Source organism: Notolepis coatsorum (genome assembly GCF_963971535.1).
Source record: "Notolepis coatsorum genome assembly, chromosome: 7".
NCBI lineage: Eukaryota > Metazoa > Chordata > Actinopteri > Aulopiformes > Paralepididae > Notolepis > Notolepis coatsorum.
The window spans coordinates 2,196,008-2,210,375 of record NC_140171.1 but is presented as its reverse complement, the minus strand read 5'-3'; the positions used below and the strand labels follow the sequence as shown (position 1 = coordinate 2,210,375).

Sequence of the window (14,368 nt, the reverse complement as noted above, 5' to 3'; positions counted from 1 at the left end):
AACTTAATAATAATAATAATAATAATAATAATAATAATAATGATATTGAACTGAACAGAACTACACACAGGCTACAAACAGTGTAGTAACAGTCAGTGTAGTACAGTGTAGTACCCCCTAATAGGCAAACAAATATTTGAATAGATATCACTATGAATTTGTTTATGTACCGGTACATATAAACTAAGAAAAAATATATTGCAAGTTTTCTGAATTTTATGTTTATATATGCAAATGAGGCACTTCCCCATTAAATATGTGCACATTTATGGATGCAATAAGGATAAATGAAGTAAAATAAACAACTAAATGTTGTGTTATTGACGTTTTATTGTCACTAGTTTCAGAGAAGACATGTTTAGGAAGCAAAATATAACAATCTCAAAATCAACCAAAAAAAGTATATTTGCCTTAACACTTTGATTACCCAACCCGTGTTTTCTCGGGTTTACCCCCCGCGGGTTGAATGCCCACTCACGAGAATTCTCTTTTTTTTTCTTTTTTAATTTTTTAATATTATTAGCGATCTGAAATCATATTTCATCAACCAAGTCTACCGTTGGAAAATCAACCACTCCAGGCGCTCAGATGTGAAAAAAGCGCCCCCTGGTAATTCACCCTTTTGGATTGAACTCAATGAAAATTAATGAGAAAAAAAAAACCCGGAATCCACGTTTTACTTCTCAGGCAAGTAACCCGAGCCGATCGGACTCATTGTGGACCATCAGAACAGCGTGGAATACATATTTCCAGTACGCAGCGTTGGATCAGAAATTGGAATTATCTTTTTGGAGAACATCTGATCTGAGGTAAGGAATCTATTTTACCAGTCTTGGGATAATCGGAGCTGTTTTCACAGAGATATCAACGTTTGCCCTATGTGTGTGTGTGTGTGTGTGTGCTGATCAGGAAATGAGAGATTAGATTTTTCAGCTCGCTTCTCTAGCGTGCATAAGTACATGTATACTATCGATAATCTAGCGTTTATTTGAAAACGATTCATAAATAGGCCGAAAAATTACACATGTTTTTTGTGTATTCCAGAATATTCCAGTAAAGGGCGATTATTATATAATCTTTATATTTTCCTGAAACTTAAAAAAAACTAGCGATTTTCAAAATGGTATAAAACGGAAATGAACCGATTATTAAAAATAAAAATAAAAATCCGTTTCGACAATGTTGACTGCAAACAAGTCATTGATAAGCGACGGCCAGATTAGACACATAGCCTTAATTTAAGACATAAATTATGCGTTCACAAATGCGAGTGCTATATCTAGAGCTGCCGCGGTTACCACATTACCGCGGTATCGCTGTTACATCACGCCCACCGCAGAGTTAAGCTGAATATCGCATCACCGCTGTTTTTTATAATAATAATAATAATAAAGTACCCTGCTCTGTCGAGGTTCCAAGCGGGTAGATGTGGTACCAGAAAAGTCACGTGAAACACTGCAGACCACTGATTGGTCAGAAGAGAGACGCGTCACACGTTGGAGGGTCTGCACAAAAGCAGAAAGCCGCCATCTGTAATGCCTCGCTTAGGATTCATTTAATTCAGGATTTGTTTGCAGCAGGAACAAGTGCAATAAACAAAAGGATGGATTCACTGTGTATTCTGCCTCATTTATTGATGAAACAAAACCGACATCAACCCAATTTACCACAGAGCGGAGAGTTTAGTGTCACAAAAAGATCGCTGATGTGTTAAGCTTGTTGTTAGACTAATGCTAACGCTAACGTCAGCAGATAGACACGAGAGGTAACGTTAAAGCTTGTAGAATAGACACAATGAGAGGTAACGTTAGCTTTAGCAGAATAGACACAACGAGAGTCTGGTTAATGTTGTTATTGATTGATTGAAACTGTGTTAAACTCTGGCTTGCTGCAAGCCCTCACGGACATAGCTATGCTCACGGAGCTTTCATGCTGTACACCAGCGGCCCCGCCTCCCCACACGGAGACAAGCGGAGTAGTACCTGCAGTGGAAAAGGAACGAAGTACCAGGTACCTAAAGCGAGTCGAGTAGGTACTATGCAGTGAAAAAGCGCCATTAGACTAGAGGCAGGCTATATGCTATGAAGAGTAGACTACTAAAAAATTAAAGAAAAAATGCATTCAAACTTATTTTTTTTTCTGGTTACCGCGGCGGTAGGAAATATTTCGCAAATTTGTGCGGTAAGGAAAAAATCAATACCGCGGCAGCCCTAGCTATATCATTGAACATTGAAGGGGGTGGCGGCATTCAAGGGGGTAAAAAGGGAAACATGGCCGGCATGGAAAGTGTTAATATGCACATACACTTTTACGCAAGACACTTTCTGTAAATAATTAACTATAATTTGATCTTACCTCATTTTATATTTTATTGAATTTTATCTTACTACTTATTGTTACTATTAATTATACTATAATTATTTATTTTTATTTATTTAATTTTTTTTTACATATAAGATAAGATATTCCTTTATTGATCCCCTTGGGGAAATTCAGGCATCACATGTATGTGTAAGATTATAACTGTTTGTTGGTTTCCTTAAACATATATACCGTACTTTTCGCACTATAAGCCGCACCTGACTATAAGCCGCAGCAGCTAAATTGAATGATGTGTACATATATAAGCCGCACTGGACTATAAGCCGCATGTGTTTTAATGTTTAATTACCATATGTAAGGAGTGGAGCCTGCGGCTTAATTTGACTCGACACAGGAAACCTCACCCGGCCCGGACACGGAAAGGATTGACAGATTGATGGCTCTTTCTCGATTCTGTGAGTGGTGGTGCATGGCCGTTCTTATATTGAGCTTTAAGTTCCCACCTCTACAGAGAATGACTCCCACCGCTACAGAGAATGACTCCCACCTCTACAGAGAATGACTCCCATTGGGACACAATACTGTCGGACAAATAACAAGAATTAACTCTTTTACAAGTTGTATTAAGTAAATAAGGGAACAGATAAATAACATTTCAATGCAGTAAAAAAAAGCAATATTTCGATTTTCGGGTTTTGTCCACATATAAGCCGCACCGTTATATAAGCCGCAGGGTTGAAAAATGGGGGAAAAAGCCGCGGCTTATAGTCCGAAAAGTACGTTACGTGAATGAACAAAAATAAGTAAAAAAAAATAATAATAAAAAAAATATGCGAATATATATATACCGGTATATATATATTTTTTTCCCTTTTAGAGTAATACACAATCAATCGAGTATAGCATGCGATCAACCGATCTGGATTTTTCTTTAAAATGCCCATCCCTAATTGTTACCATTCTTGTATGTATGTATTTCTTAATTGTGCACCGTTGAGTCTGAGCTCGAAACACAAACATGTCATTACCTGCAATGCCCCCCCTGTATTGTTGTCTTTGAAGAACTTGAACTTGATAGAATATAAAGCATCTATCAAATTTTAATTTCCTCTTTTTTTTTTTACATAGAATATAAAACAAAACATGACAACACATAATAATAACAACAACATTAGACAAAATGATGATAACAATAATGACAATAGAATAGATGCTAGCTTTATTATTCCTAAACGGCTGTGTCTGTTGATTGATTGATTGATTTTTATTGTGGATTAGAGCCATCATCCAAGGGATAAAAACATGATCAAATGCAAGCACTTATTTCCATCATGGTCCCTGGTATGAAAAAACAGGACATACATCAACATAAAACAACATCATAAACATTAAGATACAATATCAGGGCTGTACGCTAAGCTTTTTCACTAGGGGCACACTTGCCCCTAAATGAGAAATTTAGGGGCAAAAAATATTTTTTAGGGGCAAATTTTTAACAATTGTACCATTATTTATATCGATTGTTTTTGATTTAAAAAAAGAAAAAGAAAAAATAATTATTTTATATAATATTTTTTTAATAAAATATATATATTATATAATCATACTTGTAGTTGTATTATCTGCGAGACATCGCCACCACGCAACAAGTCTAAATGCTCGCTATATGCAACCAGCTCCACTGTCTGTGTGTACTGAGTAGCCTCCAGCTACGGCCAGGATTCTCCGGAGCTGCAGCTGGGCCCTATACTGTAGCCTCCAGCTACGGCCAGGATTCTCCGGCGCTGCAGCTGGTCCCTATTGACTATATTCAGCGTGCCCTCAGCTCGAATACGCATCGACTCAGTGTTATAAGACATTGATATCAGGACGGAGCTATCTGAACTATTTAGTTTAATGGGACGTTTCGTTTTGAACAGTAAGCTAACGCAAGCTATCATGCACTACTAGACTTACTGGAGCATTTGTTGATAGCTATCAGTAGCTAGCCGGCTGGCAGGCTCACCGAGGTCCCAGTGTTTACAACAGCCACGGGTGCGAGAGGGCTGGAGGAGGAGCAGACGCCGCAGCTCGCTGATCATACCTGCTGAGTGCTCACTGCTCAGCTCGCGTGAGTGACGTCATCGCGTCATCACACGCCTTGGATAATTTAGGAGTGAAATGCGAATCCAAGGCTTGAAAGCACTACTCGCAAGCCCGCCCCCAGATAATATTTACCAATCGCAACGGCCAATTAAAGGGGCAATTCGCGACGATATCATCGCACTGTACAGCCCTGAATATGCATATACAGTTGAAGATAAGAGAATAATAAATAAATATGCTACCCTCTCTTTCCTATGCCGATAGCCATGATCGTACATGTTTTTTTAAGCCAGTTAACCCGGGGGCCTGTTTAAAGGCCCACTTGCATGTTGTATTTTTGTTCAATAAACAATGTGACTAGGCCAACGGTGACTTTCATGAAGAGGGGAAAACATTTTATCAAAATTGACCCAGTTTTAGCGTTTTTATCAAACATTTTGTCCGCCCAACCACCACGCACGTGGATATTTCAATCCATGGTTCATAACGTGCGCGTGTCATCTTAATGATGACGTCACTGCAGGCAGGGCACGAAATTAACTTTTTGACTCACCGGCCAGTGGCGGGTAGATGGGAAGAATCTACCCGCCAAGCATATTTCTTACCTGCCAACTTTTTTTTGATTAAAAAAAAATAATTCTTTTATATAATTTTTTTTAATAAAACATATATTATATAATCATACTTGTAGTTGTATTATCTGCGAGACATCGCCACCTCGCTGTCTGCAAACAGCTCCACTGTCTGTGTGTATACTCGAGTGGCCTCCAGCTCCAGCAAGGATTCTCCGGCGCTACAGCTGGACCCTAAACTCTACATTCAGCATGAAAGGATTCTCCTGCGCTGCAGCTAGACCTATTCAGCAGCCCTCATGCGATGTAAGCCAGGGGCTCGAATACGCATGTTGTAGGACATTGATGTCAGGAGCTATCTGTAGCTACTGCTGGATGGCGTTGGGACAACGCCTCTGAACTATTTAGTTTACTGGGACATTTCGTAGTCACTAGTGAGCTAACGTGGGCTAACATGAGCTACCTAGCCAACGGAGGTATTATGCACTGGACACTTGCTGGAGCAGTTGTTGATGTCGGGAGCTATCAGTAGCTAGCCGGCTGGATAACGTTACACAATGCCTCATGTATTAAACTAAAAGAGAATAGTTGACTGGGTCATTTTGTAACGGTAGCTAACATCAGCTCACGGAGGTCCCTCTGACTAGACTAATGTCACGGTGACTGTCCGACAATAGCCTCTGTTTACATGCAGCATACAGAAACCGGTGCGGGAGGGGTAGGAGCAGCAGTGCGCGGTGCGCTGCATGTCTGTGCTGAGACAGCGAGTGAGAACTGCGCTAAGAATTGGATCATGATTTTCGGTTTTCACATGACTATTATTGCCCGCCACATGGCGGGCAGACCTTTCAGTGGGAGGCGCCAAACGTAAAAACTGAGCGCCAATGGCGGGTGGCAGGCTTTAATTTCGCCCCCTGACTGCAGGTACAGGGCAGCAGGGGGCCTGAGAATCACAGGCAGGTAGTGGCAGGAAGCAGAGAGCCTTCTTGTTACTACTAGGATCTAGAATCTGTTTCACCTAACACTAGTGCTCCGTGATCCTAGCCATTTATCTCTAAAGCTAACCACTATTTGTAAAAGCCACAACCACGTTACCATATTTGTAATAATGTAAATCATTGTGTCGTTGTACATATTGTGTATATAACGTTAGTAGCTAGCTAGCTTGCTAGCCAGCATTCTCGAAACTCCTAACATGCCCCGATTTAAAATGTTTCTCTCTTTGTATACCTTTGTCCTCACAAACAAAGTATTCTGCCAGGGAACTTATGGACAGTAGTAGTAGTTATAAGGCGTTTGAGCTTGTAACGTTAACGTTAGTTAGCTATCGTGGTAGCCCCCTTTCGTGACCGAGTGCATCACAGTCATGAAAGGGGCTACTATCGTATCAACATGCCGTGACGTGTAGCTTGCTAGCCGGCATGATGTGTGCAGTGCTTTGCCCCACAGGTCTGAGAAGAGGACCTGCACATTTGACTCGTTTCCGAAACTCTTTTACATGCCCTGATTTTAAAATGGTTCACGACAGTAGACATAATGCTAACGTTAGCGGGGAGAGCGGCGGCTCTTGTTATTACATTCACCCTGAGAAATGTGCTTCATATGAGAAATATTAAAAGTTTCAATATATGTTTGCACATTAGTATACATTCAGTGTTCGACTTACGTAATGATTAGCTCCATTCTGGTCTGAAACGCCGACGATAATCCTCAGTCACACAGCAAATAATTGACGTTATCCAGGTGAAAAGTTAGTCTGAAAACTCCGCCTCCAGCCTGCTGCTTCATGAGTTTTTCCTCCACGCGGAATGTCCTCCTTGCAAACATTGCAATTGCTGTTGGACTGGCTTGACTTTCTATTTTAAAATGCTTAGTTCCAAACCTCTAGCTGCTCAAGTCAGTGGATAACCGTGTTTCGGGAGCGACGTGTTGTTGTGATGTGAGCGTGTAGCCGGTCTAAATTAAAGGGAATGTGTTTGTTGTGGACAATTATTCTTCCCTGTGTGACAATAAATACATTAATGATATATTATATGTAATTTAAAACCAAAACTAAGGCCTCCGTATGAGTTTAAGACGTGAACATGGTCATGTTTGTTGAATAATAATAATTAAAAAAAAAGCGTATTTAATTTTTTTTCCAGATCCCGATCCTCTGAAAAGCACGTGATCGGATCGGGACATCCCTAACTATGACCCGGACGGGGATCAGGCGACAGCCTAACGGACATTTTTAACCCTTTCTGAGTGGAATTTCCGGCGTCAAAAAAAAAAAATAAAAAAAAATGAAATTAGATGCCAACGATGTAAACTACCCATAATTGAAGAGTAGGGTTTAACCGGCACGTTGGGCCTTTAATGCTGCCGAGTGGGCAGGCTGTTCAGAGGAGTAAAGGAAGGTCTGCCGGCCGTACCAAGTGAGTTTGAATCTAAACCCAACGACGTGTTCTGTTCCCTCAGGACTCCCAGCCCTCGCCCCTGGCTCTCCTGGCCGCCACCTGCAGTAAGATCGGCCCGCCGGCCGCCCAGGTGCCCGCCGCGCCGCCGCCCGCCCAGCCGCAGCCCCGCCGGCTCCTCCCCATCAAGCCCGCCCCCATCGCGCCCGCGCCGCCCAAGAACCTGAGCTTCCTGTCGGCCAAGGGCAATCATGTGATCCAGCTGCCGGCGGGCATGGGTCAGAACCACAACCAGAGCCCCATCGTGCTGACCATCCAGAGCCCGGGCCGCGGCCCCTCCTCCTCCTCCTCCTGCGCCTCCTCGGCCGGCAACATCCAGTACCAGGTGGTGCCGCAGCTGCAGGGCGGGCAGACCATCCAGATGATGCCCCAGGGGGGACAGATCCAGCTCATCCCCGGGACCAACCAGGTGAGGAGGGGGGGGTGGAGAGGGAGGGGCAGGGGGGAGAGAGAGAGGAGAGAGAGAGAGGGCAGGGGGGACAGATCCAGCTCATCCCCGGGACCAACCAGGTGAGAGGGGCGGGGGGGAGGGAGGGGGGGAGAGAGAGGGAGGGAGGGAGAAGAGAGAGAGAGAGAGGGGGCAGGGGGGAGAGAGAGAGGAGAGAGAGAGGGCAGGGGGGACAGATCCAGCTCATCCCCGGGACCAACCAGGTGAGAGGGGCGGGGGGGAGGGAGGGGGGGGAGAGAGAGGGAGGGAGGGAGAAGAGAGAGAGAGAGAGGGGGCAGGGGGGAGAGAGAGAGAGAGGGCAGGGGGGACAGATCCAGCTCATCCCCGGGACCAACCAGGTGAGGAGGAGGGGGGGGGTAGGGAGGGGGGGGAGAGAGAGGGAGGGAGGGAGAAGAGAGAGAGAGAGAGGGGGCAGGGGGGAGAGAGAGAGAGAGGGCAGGGGGGACAGATCCAGCTCATCCCCGGGACCAACCAGGTGAGGGGGAGGGAGGGGGGAGGGAGAGGGAGGGAGGGGGGAGAGAGGGAAGGAGGGAGAGAGAGGGCAGGGGGGAGAGGGAGAGAGAGAGGGAGAGAGAGAGGGCAGGGTGGAGAGGGAGAGAGAGAGGGAGGGAGAGAGAGAGAGGGGGGAGAGAGGGGAGAGAGAGAGAATCGGAAATTATCGGTTTTAAAAACTATTTTATTTACATTTATTTATCCTTTATTTACCCAAGCAAGTAAGAACAAATTCTTATTTTATTTATTGTCAAAAGTATGCATAATGTTGTGTTAATTCCACGACAAGAAATATGTAATGTTAATGAAATTATTCCGTTTTCGGAAATTAAGAGTTGGACAATATCGGTATATCGGTAAAAAAAAAAAAGCCAACATGGAACATCCCTACTACAAACCATATCCTGATGAACCTTCTCCCCCAGGCCATCATCACCACGGCGCCCATGGCCATGCCGGCCACCACCGCCGCCACGCCGCAGAGGACCGTGGCCATCAAGCCCTCCCCGCGCGGCCGGAAGCCCAACCAAAACCACCACAACATCCTGACGCTGCCGCTCAACATGGTGGCCACCGGGGAGGTGGGCGGCGCCCAGATCGTCACGGAGATGGCAATGGCGGCGGCGCCGGCCACTCCGGTGAAGGGCCGACGGGGCAGGAAGAAGAAGGTGGTTTTGGCTCCTCCCCCGCAGCCCGCCTCCCCCCCCGAGCAGCAGATGGAGACCATACTCATAGAGACGTCTGATAACATCATCCAGGTGGGTCCTGGAGTAACTACTTAGCTAACCCGTCTGGAGTAACTAGTTAGCTAACCCGTCTGGAGTAACTAGTTAGCAAACCCGTCTGGAGTAACTAGTTAGCTAACCCGTCTGGAGTAACTAGTTAGCTAACCCGTCTGGAGTAACTAGTTAGCTAACCCGTCTGGAGTAACCAGTTAGCAAACCTGTCTGGAGTAACTAGTTGGCTAACCTGTCAGGAGTAACTAGTTAGCTAACCTGTCAGGAGTAACTAGTTAGCTAACCCGTCTGGAGTAACTAGTTAGCTAACCCGTCTGGAGTAACTAGTTGGCTAACCTGTCTGGAGTAACTAGTTAGCTAACCTGTCTGGAGTAACTAGTTAGCTAACCTGTCTGGAGTAACTAGTTAGCTAACCCGTCTGGAGTAACTAGTTAGATAACCTGTCTGGAGTAACTAGTTAGCTAACCTGTCAGGAGTAACTAGTTAGCTAACCTGTCTGGAGTAACTAGTTAGCTAACCTGTCTGGAGTAACTAGTTAGCTAACCTGTCAGGAGTAACTAGTTAGATAACCTGTCTGGAGTAACTAGTTAGCTAACCTGTCTGGAGTAACTAGTTAGCTAACCTATCTGAAGTAACTAGTTAGCTAACCTGTCTGGAGTAACTAGTTGGCTAACCTGTCTGGAGTAACTAGTTAGCTAACCTGTCTGGAGTAACTAGTTAGCTAACCTGTCTGGAGTAACTAGTTAGCTAACCTGTCTGGAGTAACTAGTTAGATAACCTGTCTGGAGTAACTAGTTAGCTAACCTGTCTGGAGTAACTAGTTGGCTAACCTGTCAGTGTCTGGAGTAACTAGTTAGCTAACCTGTCTGGAGTAACTAGTTAGCTAGTTAGCTAACCCGTCTGGAGTAACTAGTTAGATAACCTGTCTGGAGTAACTAGTTAGCTAACCTGTCTGGAGTAACTAGTTGGCTAACCTGTCTGGAGTAACTAGTTAGCTAACCTGTCAGGAGTAACTAGTTAGCTAACCTGTCAGGAGTAACTAGTTAGCTAGCCCGTCTGGAGTAACTAGTTAGCTAACCCGTCTGGAGTAACTAGTTGGCTAACCTGTCTGGAGTAACTAGTTAGCTAACCTGTCTGGAGTAACTAGTTAGCTAACCTGTCTGGAGTAACTAGTTAGCTAACCTGTCTGGAGTAACTAGTTAGCTAACCCGTCTGGAGTAACTAGTTAGATAACCTGTCTGGAGTAACTAGTTAGCTAACCCGTCTGGAGTAACTAGTTAGCTAACCCGTCTGGAGTAACTAGTTAGCTAACCTGTCTGGAGTAACTAGTTAGCTAACCTGTCAGGAGTAACTAGTTAGCTAACCTGTCTGGAGTAACTAGTTAGCTAACCTGTCAGGAGTAACTAGTTAGCTAACCTGTCTGGAGTAACTAGTTAGCTAACCTGTCTGGAGTAACTAGTTAGCTAACCTGTCAGGAGTAACTAGTTCGCTAACCTGTCTGGAGTAACTAGTTAGCTAACCTGTCAGGAGTAACTAGTTAGCTAACCTGTCTGGAGTAACTAGTTAGCTAACCTGTCTGGAGTAACTAGTTAGCTAACCTGTCTGGAGTAACTAGTTAGCTAACCTGTCTGGAGTAACTAGTTAGCTAACCTGTCTGGAGTAACTAGTTGGCTAACCTGTCTGGAGTAACTAGTTAGATAACCTATCTGAAGTAACTAGTTAGCTAACCCGTCTGGAGTAACTAGTTAGCTAACCTGTCTGGAGTAACTAGTTAGCTAACCTGTCTGGAGTAACTAGTTAGCTAACCTGTCAGGAGTAACTAGTTAGCTAACCTGTCAGGAGTAACTAGTTAGATAACCTATCTGAAGTAACTAGTTAGCTAACCTGTCTGGAGTAACTAGTTGGCTAACCTGTCTGGAGTAACTAGTTAGCTAACCTGTCTGGAGTAACTAGTTAGCTAACCTGTCTGGAGTAACTAGTTAGCTAACCTGTCTGGAGTAACTAGTTGGCTAACCTGTCTGGAGTAACTAGTTAGCTAACCTGTCAGGAGTAACTAGTTAGCTAACCTGTCAGGAGTAACTAGTTCGCTAACCTGTCTGAAGTAACTAGTTAGCTAACCCGTCTGGAGTAACTAGTTGGCTAACCTGTCTGGAGTAACTAGTTAGCTAACCTGTCTGAAGTAACTAGTTAGCTAACCTGTCTGGAGTAACTAGTTGGCTAACCTGTCTGAAGTAACTAGTTAGCTAACCTGTCTGGAGTAACTAGTTAGCTAACCTGTCAGGAGTAACTAGTTCGCTAACCTGTCTGGAGTAACTAGTTAGCTAACCCGTCTGGAGTAACTAGTTAGATAACCCGTCTGGAGTAACTAGTTAGCTAACCTGTCTGGAGTAACTAGTTAGCTAACCCGTCTGGAGTAACTAGTTAGCTAACCCGTCTGGAGTAACTAGTTAGCTAACCTGTCTGGAGTAACTAGTTAGCTAACCCGCCTGGAGTAACTAGTTGGCTAACCTGTCTGGAGTAACTAGTTAGCTAACCTGTCTGGAGTAACTAGTTAGCTAACCTATCTGGAGTAACTAGTTAGATAACCTGTCTGGAGTAACTAGTTAGCTAACCTGTCTGGAGTAACTAGTTAGCTAACCCGTCTGGAGTAACTAGTTAGCTAACCTGTCTGGACTAACTAGTTAGCTAACCTGTCTGGAGTAACTAGTTAGCTAACCTGTCAGGAGTAACTAGTTAGCTAACCTGTCTGGAGTAACTAGTTAGCTAGTTAGCTAACCCGTCTGGAGTAACTAGTTAGCTAACCCGTCTGGAGTAACTAGTTAGCTAACCTGTCTGGAGTAACTAGTTAGCTAACCCGTCTGGAGTAACTAGTTAGCTAACCTGTCTGGAGTAACTAGTTAGATAACATCACATTTGTGATGATGGCATCACAAATTATTGTTAAAAAACAGGCTAGCATATGTATGATTAGCAACAACACTGATTTTGATGGATTTTCAGTTTTTTTGTAATGTCGGATTGAAAATAATACAATCTTTTATTCAACTTCAGCCCTGATCATAACACCACATATTAATTTTTTAATTCTAACCCTTTAAATGCCAGTGTGTGTGATGGCATATATTTGCAATATATCAAATGCAAAGTAGATTTTTATGGGGGGGATTATTACAGGCCAATTACAGTAATGTTATGTGTCAATGATTAGCAACAACAGTTTTTTGTAAGGGTCCCGCCTCCACCAATCACATGCGGCTCCTTTTGTGCGTGTGTGAGAGCGAGAGAGAGAGAGAGATAGTTCTCCAACTTGTGTGAGTTGCAGTGATCTCCTGGTTGTTCCCACCTCCTGGTTAGCACCTTTAACCTGCTGGTACACAGACACCCTGGATCACACCCCCTGTCTGTGTGTTCTATAGCACCTTTAACCTGCTGGTACATAGACACCCTGGATCACATCCCCCTGTCGTCCTGTGTGTTCTATAGCACCTTTAACCTGCTGGTACACAGACACCCTGGATCACATCCCCTGTCTGTGTGTTCTATAGCACCTTTAACCTGCTGGTACATAGACACCCTGGATCACATCCCCTGTCGTCCTGTGTGTTCTATAGCCCCTTTAACCTGCTGGTACACAGACACCCTGGATCACATCCCCTGTCTGTGTGTTCTATAGCACCTTTAACCTGCTGGTACACAGACACCCTGGATCACATCCCCCTGTCGTCCTGTGTGTTCTATAGCACCTTTAACCTGCTGGTACACAGACACCCTGGATCACATCCCCCTGTCGTCCTGTGTGTTCTATAGCCCCTTTAACCTGCTGGTACACAGACACCCTGGATCACATCCCCCTGTCGTCCTGTGTGTTCTATAGCACCTTTAACCTGCTGGTACACAGACACCCTGGATCACATCCCCCTGTCGTCCTGTGTGTTCTATAGCCCCTTTAACCTGCTGGTACATAGACACCCTGGATCACATCCCCCTGTCGTCCTGTGTGTTCTATAGCCCCTTTAACCTGCTGGTACATAGACACCCTGGATCACATCCCCCTGTCGTCCTGTGTGTTCTATAGCCCCTTTAACCTGCTGGTACACAGACACCCTGGATCACATCCCCTGTCTGTGTGTTCTATAGCCCCTTTAACCTGCTGGTACATAGACACCCTGGATCACATCCCCTGTCGTCTGTGTGTTCTATAGCACCTTTAACCTGCTGGTACATAGACACCCTGGATCACATCCCCCTGTCGTCTGTGTGTTCTATAGCACCTTTAACCTGCTGGTACATAGACACCCTGGATCACATCCCCTGTCGTCTGTGTGTTCTATAGCACCTTTAACCTGCTGGTACACAGACACCCTGGATCACATCCCCCTGTCGTCCTGTGTGTTCTATAGCACCTTTAACCTGCTGGTACACAGACACCCTGGATCACATCCCCCTGTCGTCCTGTGTGTTCCAGGCGGGCGGCAACCTGCTGATCGTGCAGAGCCCGGGCCAGCCGGCCATGGTGCAGCAGGTGCAGCTGGTGCAGCCCAAGCACGAGCCCCAGATGGTCCAGATCCCCCCGCAGGCGCTGAAGGTGGTCCAGGCCGCCTCCGCCACCCTGCCCACCGTCCCGCAGAGACAGTCTGCGCCCCCCTGCCTGCAGATGGCGCCGTCGGACGCCTCCCCTACACAGGTACCGATCCCCCCCCCCCCCCCCCCAGAGGGAGCTGCTTATCCCCAGCCGTCAGTGACCTCGGTGCAACACTGACCCATCCATCTACACTCACACATCCACATGCAGCCATTACAACAGTCACTTTAGACACTTTAACCCTTTCACTGCCACACATCCACATGCAGCCATTACAACAGTCACTTTAGACACTTTAACCCTTTCACTGCCACACATCCACATGCAGCCATTACAACAGTCACTTTAGACACTTTAACCCTTTCACTGCCACACATCCACATGCAGCCATTACAACAGTCACTTTAGACACTTTAACCCTTTCACTGCCGCACATCCACATGCAGCCATTACAACAGTCACTTTAGACACTTTAACCCTTTCACTGCCACACATCCACATGCAGCCATTACAACAGTCACTTTAGACACTTTAACCCTTTCACTGCCACACATCCACATGCAGCCATTACAACAGTCACTTTAGACATGTTAACCCTTTCACTACCACACTACAGAAGGATAACCCTTTCACTACCACACTACAGAAGGATAACCCTTTCACTACCACACTAC

The 14,368-nt window shown here is 45.1% G+C and overlaps 1 protein-coding gene across 1 annotated transcript in view; it reads left to right on the top strand.

The window, feature by feature from the left end:
- sp2 (sp2 transcription factor) overlaps nt 1-14,368 on the top strand; it is a 56,680-nt gene that overhangs the window by 25,924 nt on the left and 16,388 nt on the right. Inside the window, exons 3-5 of the mRNA XM_084318184.1 lie at nt 7,440-7,844; nt 8,801-9,133; nt 13,578-13,796. Coding sequence (XP_084174310.1) covers nt 7,440-7,844; nt 8,801-9,133; nt 13,578-13,796 — 957 coding nt within the window. The remainder of the gene's footprint in view (nt 1-7,439; nt 7,845-8,800; nt 9,134-13,577; nt 13,797-14,368) is intronic.